The sequence below is a fragment of the Chanos chanos genome, chromosome 11, assembly GCF_902362185.1.
Source record: "Chanos chanos chromosome 11, fChaCha1.1, whole genome shotgun sequence".
NCBI classification, from domain to species: Eukaryota; Metazoa; Chordata; class Actinopteri; order Gonorynchiformes; family Chanidae; genus Chanos; species Chanos chanos.
The window spans coordinates 14,060,748-14,067,615 of record NC_044505.1 but is presented as its reverse complement, the minus strand read 5'-3'; the positions used below and the strand labels follow the sequence as shown (position 1 = coordinate 14,067,615).

The following is a 6,868-nucleotide window of genomic DNA, read 5'->3' as shown; positions in this document are numbered from 1 at the left end:
AGTTTGGGCTGACCGCAGGACCCGAAGCCTATTCGCTGTGTGAGGTGTCCATCACACAAGAGGGCGTGACCAAACAGAGAAGACTTCCCGATCAGCTTTCCAAACTGGCCGACAGGATACAGCTGAGTGCCAGGTTGGGTTTTTGGGTGGCTGTTTGTTTGTTTTTTTTTTTAAATAACATACACCCAAAGTCTTAATAATACTCAGTTTATGTCTGCCAGCATTCTGTTCTGCATGTGTGTGTTTATTCCTCTTTTTGCTTTCCTGTGTGTGTATCTGTGTGTATGTATGTGTCTGTGTGTGTGTGTGTGTATGTATGTGTGTGTATGTGTGTGTGTGTGTGTGTGTGTGTGTGTGTGTGTGTCTGTTAGGTATTATCTGAAGAGTAACATGGAGACTGAGACTCTGTGCTCGGACGTTGAGGCACAGGAACTCCTGAAGGAATCCCAGGTGTCTCTTCTCTCTCTGAGCTCCATAGAGGTAGCCAATCAGCTGTCAGCACGCAGCTACCTGATCTTCTCCAGCATCGAACCCACCGACTACATCAACGACCTCTTCAAGCTCCGCCCGGCCAACGCCCCCAGCAACCTGCGCAACTTCGAAGAGCTGGTCAATCAGGAGACCTTCTGGGTCGCCACGGAGATCGTAAGCGAACACAACCAGATGAAGAGAGTGAAAATTATCAAGCACTTTATCAAAATCGCCCTCCACTGCAGAGAGTGCAAGAACTTCAACTCCATGTTTTCCATAATCAGGTACCGATCTCTTAACTATAACCAAATACTGCTTTTTTTTTTCAAAACTGTGCACCTTTCAAAAAGAATTTCTTTTAACCAGGCTGTAATCATTTAAGAGTTTTAATCGAATTAGTAACCGTTTTAAGTTTTGTTCAGTTTTTTAGGATGTCATTACAAAGCTATTGCCAAAATCTTTAGTCATTTTGCGACTTGAAGACAATGAGGACTTTTTTGGCGTTTAAAAAATGTTTAAAAAATGTTATTTCATGTCGTACACTTTATATGTTGTATAACTTCAATATGAAGATGGTGTCTATAAGAGAAGCTTCCAAAATTTAGAATGAAGCGTTGTTCCTCAGCTGTAAAAGTGGTTTTATAGTGTTTTCTGTGTGTGTGTGTGTGTATATGTGTGTGCCCGCGCGTGTGTGTGTGTTAGTGGGTTGAATCTAGCCCCTGTCTCTCGGTTGCACGGCACATGGGAGAAGTTGCCGAGTAAATATGAGAAGCTGTTGTCTGAGCTGCAGGAAGTGTTTGACCCGTCGAGGAACATGGCCAAATACCGCAACCTGTTAAACAAACACAACCTCCAGCCTCCCATTATCCCCCTACTGCCCGTCATCAAGAAGGACCTCACCTTCTTACACGAGGGTAACCTCACAGCCTCACAAACACCTCACAGCCTCACAGCCTCACAGCCTCACAAACCTCTCACAGCCTCACAAACACCTCACAAACTCTCAACCCCAGAGCCTCACAAACACCTCACAGCCTCACAGCCTCAGAAATGCCTCACAAACTCACAGCCTCACAAACACCTCACAGCCTCACAAACCCCTTACAGCCTCTCAAACCCCTCACAGCCTCACAAACCCCTCACAGCCTCTCAAAGACCTCACAGCCTCACAAACACCTCACAGCCTCACAAACACCTCACAGCCTCACAAACACTTCACAGCCTCACAAACAAGACAATCTTAAAGCCTCACAAACATCACAACCTCACAAACACCTCACAGCCTCTCAAACACCTCACAGCCTCACAGCCTCACAAACACCTCACAGCCTCACAAACACCTCACAGCCTCACAAACACCTCACAGCCTCACAGCCTCACAAACACCTCACAGCCTCACAAACACCTCACAGCCTCACAGCCTCACAAACACCTCACAGCCTCACAAACACCTCACAGCCTCACAAACACCTCACAAACTCTCAACCTCAGAGCCTCACAAACACCTCACAAACACCTCACAGCCTCACAAATGCTTCACAAACTCACAGCCTCACAAACACCTCACAGCCTCACAAACCCCTTACAGCCTCTCAAACCCCTCACAGCCTCACAAACCCCTCACAGCCTCACAAACACCTCACAGCCTCACAAATGCCTCACAAACACCTCACAGCCTCACAAACACCTCACAGCCTCACAAACACTTCACAGCCTCACAAACAAGACAATCTTAAAACCTCTCAAACTCACAACCTCACAGCCTCACAAACTTACAACCTCACAGCCTCGCAAACTCCTCACAAACTCACAAACAAGACAATCTTAAAGCCTCACAAACATCACAACCTCACAAACACCTCACAACCTCACAAACATCACAATCTTAAAACCTCACAGTCTCCCAAATACCTCACAGACTCACAAATATTCCAACTCCACACATATCTCACTCCCCAGGCTTCCATAATAGTCTTGCATATTTATCTATAATTATCTCTCTCTCTCTCGCTCTCTGTGTGTGTGTGTAGGTAACGACTCTAAGGTGGATGGGTTGGTGAATTTTGAGAAGTTGAGGATGATCGCCAGAGAGATCAGACACATCGTGAGAATGGCATCAGTCAGCACAGATCCTGCTTTACTGTTTAAGACCAGGTACACACACGCACATATACACACACACGCACACACACGCACGCACACACTGCACCGCTGTTAAAGAACAGGTAGATACATGCATACACGTACGCACAATGCAATACTATGTAAGACCAGCTGTGGATGCATATACACGCGCACACACACACACACACACACAAACTGCACTAATATTGAAGAATACTTAGACACACTCTGCACTTCTGTTTAAGAACAGACAGACACAGTCCACACACACACACACACACACACTGCATTGCTGTTTAAGACAATCTACATATAGATGCGTACACTCTGATGCATACTCTTATTGTTTAGGAGTAGATACACACACACACACACACACATACACATTCACATACACATACACGTACACACACGTACACACTCACACATACACATTCACATACACATACACACACATACACACTCACACACACACACACATTCTGCAGTCTTTTGTTTCAGTGTTTATGCGCCTCTGGTGTTGTGGGCTTTCCTGTCTAAGCACTGTGTCGCTGTGTTTCTTTTTCTCCATCTCACTCTCTCTTTTCCCCCCTCCCTCTTTCTCTCTCTCTCTTTCTCTCTCTCCCTCTGTCCCCTGTTGTTTTTTGATTCCATTTCTGGCTCTCTGTTATAGGAAGAAAAAGTGGAGGAGTTTAGGGTAAGTCAGACTGTAGAAACCTCTACCTCTCTCTCTCTTTCTCTTTCCCTCTCTTTCTTTTAACTGTAGCCATGTGTTTGCTTATGGGTGTGTGTGTACGTGTGTGTGTGTGTGTGTGCATTGACTAACCACCACACCTCTAACACCAAACCGGCTTGACATCTAACCCGACATGAGTTTTGAGTTACAGTAGGCTGTGTTCCATTTAGAGAGTACATTCCCCACTCCTCTCCTCTCCTCTCCTCTCCTCTCCTTTCCAGAAAAGGCATGAACCACTTCAAGCTGGGGAGACTGCGAGCAAGCATGCCTTAAATAAGCCACATTCATCCTCTCCGTCTCACCTCACTCTCTCTGATTCCTCTCTTTCTCTCTCTCTCTCTTTTTATATGTGTGCAGGTCACTGAGTCAGGGCAGCAGCTCCTCCCTGTCGGAGGCCGGCACTCTGATTGGTCAGAAGCGGCGCGGGAGGCGGAGCTCCTTCCTCAGCGCTAAGAAGCTGTACGAGGTGGAGTTGATGAGCAGACGGGTCCGACAGTACCTGGAAAGCTGCACGCAGGAGAGCGACGAGGACGCGCTACAGACGCTCTCTCTGCAGTGCGAACCCGCCACCAACACCAGTGAGTCACAAACACGCCACACGCGCACCCGCTGAAACATTCATTTATTCTAAATGTTAAGGACAACTGGTAATGTTTACTAGTTAATGTTAATGTATGTTTATGTCAACTGTTTCTCTCTCTCTCTCTTTCTCTGTTTGTGTGTGTGTGTGAACTCAGTGTGTAAGACCATTCCAGAGAAGAAAAAAGCGGACGCGTCTCCTGTGACTCAGAGAGGCTCCGGCGTCCAGCATGCCCACACACACCCAACTCGCAAGAGAGCACCTGGCAAAGACACGCCCCCGTTCGGTAAGAGACTACACACTCATGTGTACGTTTAGGAAATAGCTTTTAATGAGTGTCTTTCTGTGTGCGGGTGTGTGCGTGTTTTGTGTGTGTGGATGTGTCTGTACATGTATACATGTTTTGCATGCGCAGATGTGTGTGTGTGTGTGTGTGTGTGTATGTGAGTGAGTGAGTGAGTAAAAATGAATACACGTTTAAGTGATTTTGCCTCTGTGTGTGTGTGTGTGTGTGTGTGTGTTCAGGTGCAAGATCCCCTCAGTCTCTTCAGAAGATTCTCTCTCTATCAGAAGAGGGGCGTGGCCGACAAAAGAAACAGCCTGACGACAACCAATCAAATGCTTCCTCGCTACTCTCCTCCCCTCCCACCTCACCTCATGGCATGCTCAGGAAGGGTATGAATATATATCATATGTATATATTTATATATACACACACCCCATGGAGACATAAACTACATTTCATTTAGTTTGAGAAGAATAGTCTGTCATATGCCAATAGACTGAAGTATTAAAGTTTATGAAATTTAAAGTGCTAAAGTGTGTTTGTTTTGTTGTGAGAGTTTGTCTTACGTGGATTTCGACGTTTGAAGGTGTTTTCTGTGAACTTGTGTTTGCGTTTTAGGTCCGTACTCGTCGGCGAGCGAAGGCTGTGATCAGCTCAGTCTACTCAGCTCCTCCTCCTGTGACCTCATCCTGACCTCAGACGACACACACACACACTCGCACACACACAACTCCCACCGGACTGAGTCTGACCAAATTAGTCTGGGGTAAAGATGCTCACACACACACACACACCACAAAAATTCGCACGCACAAACACTCAGTGTTTCTCTCTCGAACCCACGGGCTGGTTCTAACATACACGCTCACTCTCTCTCTTTGATTTTCTCCACGTAGGTCGTATTCATTGGCTCAGGATCAATGCGATCGCGCCTCATTGGATGCTGCCGACAGTGGGCGGGGCAGCTGGACCTCCTGCTCCAGCGGCTCCCACGACAACATCCAAAGCATCCCTCAGCGTGGCTGTTACCACGACAACGGCACCTACCGCAGCTGGGAGACGCTGTCGGAAGGCACGGGGATGGGGCGGAGTTACTCGGCCACGCCCATCGGTTACTGGGGCGAGGAAGCCGAGGGCGATACGGGAACTATCAAACGCCGAGGCGGGAAAGAGGAGCTGCCGAACCTGCCCAAGACCCCCAAAGGTAATGAAACAACTAAACACTGAGTATACACACACACGCACACGCGCGCACACACACGCACGCACACACACGCATGCGCACACACACACATACACACACGCGCACACACACACACGCATGCACACACACGCACGCGCACACACACACATGCGCACACACACACACGCACGCTTCACATACAGAGACATAAACCAGGTGCACACTAACTATAGAGCCTGTCCCTCTCCTTTTCACAAACAAATACACTTTACCTGTACCTTGTGCAGTCACACACATATGCACTATACGTTACAAGACACAAATGGAAAGTTAGGTTTGATTAAGAGACAAAGATTCGATTCATCCAATGAGTCAGAGGAAACTTTTTACAGTTTGTGCTGGAGTGAAATAGCCATAGACCAGGAGCTGTTTTCTGCTTGTGCGTAGGCCGGAGAGAGGGCCGTTTTCGTGAGCCCCCACCTACTCCGCCCGGCTACACTGCGCTACCATTGGCCGAAACTGACGAAATAGGCCACAGTCACGCCCACGGACGTCGCCCACCAGACTACAGCGCTGCGATTCAGAGGTCCCGCCTCCTTAAACAGACATGTGACTCAGAGCCGCGCCCACCAAACCGCTTGCCAGGTTACACACACTGCCCGTCGCCACGACGACCTCAGCAAGATGGTGAGTGTACATTGCCGTTAAACACACACACACACACACGGAAAACACACTCACAAATTCTTATACAGGCTCCCGTTCCCTTTGAATTAGCTGCTTAGTAATTCTTCTGCTCTCTCTCTCTCTCTCTCTCTCTCTCTCTCTCTCCCTCTCTCTCCCTCTCTCTCTCTCTGTAGATAACGAACAGGTCTCTGCAGTTTGAGAGATATGGACCCCATTGTCAACGACCAGGGAGTCCCTTTGAAGTTTCCACCCGTTTCAAACTCACCATAGAGAAAGAGGAGTTCAAAACACATTTTGGCACTTTTTGAACAAAAAATTATTACAAAAAAGAAAAAAAAAAAAAAACACGGTCTGACACAACTGACAGGAAGGTTGTGTAAGCAGAATATGTCTACACAGTATCCTAAGACTCATCTTTTTGACTGTCTCCTTCCTCAAGAGAATGTGTGCTCAGGTGTTACCATGGAAACAGTGTTATTTTAGTTTCTTTTAACTCTAGTCAGAGGTCTGCATTTTCACCTCCTGCACACTGTAACAGTGACTTTGTGCGTGCGTGCGTGTGTGTGTGCACGCGTGTGTGTGTTTGTATGTTTGTGTTGAACGTATGCGTGTATGTGATAGAAGAGAGTGAGAGTGATAGAAATTGGTTTAACGTGGAAAGAGGAGATTAGACCATTTTCTCAGAACGTTCAAGAAAAATGAAGGAAAAAAAAAAAGGCAAACAAAAAACTGAAATCATGGATCAATCAGACACAAAATCAGTGTTGCTACCAGTCTTTCTGGTTTTATTTTTGTATTTTT

At 47.0% G+C, this 6,868-nt stretch overlaps 1 protein-coding gene across 2 annotated transcripts in view; it reads left to right on the top strand.

Moving 5' to 3' along the window:
- The window catches only part of rapgef2a (Rap guanine nucleotide exchange factor 2a), a 27,213-nt gene extending 20,588 nt beyond the window's left edge, over window positions 1–6,625 (top strand). For both annotated transcript variants that reach the window (XM_030788331.1, XM_030788330.1), the window contains 12 exons: window positions 1–133; window positions 372–755; window positions 1,174–1,385; window positions 2,502–2,625; window positions 3,269–3,292; window positions 3,689–3,909; window positions 4,069–4,197; window positions 4,437–4,586; window positions 4,816–4,963; window positions 5,094–5,401; window positions 5,828–6,067; window positions 6,241–6,625. The exon at window positions 1–133 is cut by the window's left edge and continues 108 nt beyond it. In XM_030788331.1, the coding sequence (XP_030644191.1) occupies window positions 1–133; window positions 372–755; window positions 1,174–1,385; window positions 2,502–2,625; window positions 3,269–3,292; window positions 3,689–3,909; window positions 4,069–4,197; window positions 4,437–4,586; window positions 4,816–4,963; window positions 5,094–5,401; window positions 5,828–6,067; window positions 6,241–6,266 (2,099 nt within the window). In that variant the 3' untranslated portion in view covers window positions 6,267–6,625. The remainder of the gene's footprint in view (window positions 134–371; window positions 756–1,173; window positions 1,386–2,501; window positions 2,626–3,268; window positions 3,293–3,688; window positions 3,910–4,068; window positions 4,198–4,436; window positions 4,587–4,815; window positions 4,964–5,093; window positions 5,402–5,827; window positions 6,068–6,240) is intronic.
- The last annotated feature ends 243 nt before the right edge of the window (window positions 6,626–6,868 follow it).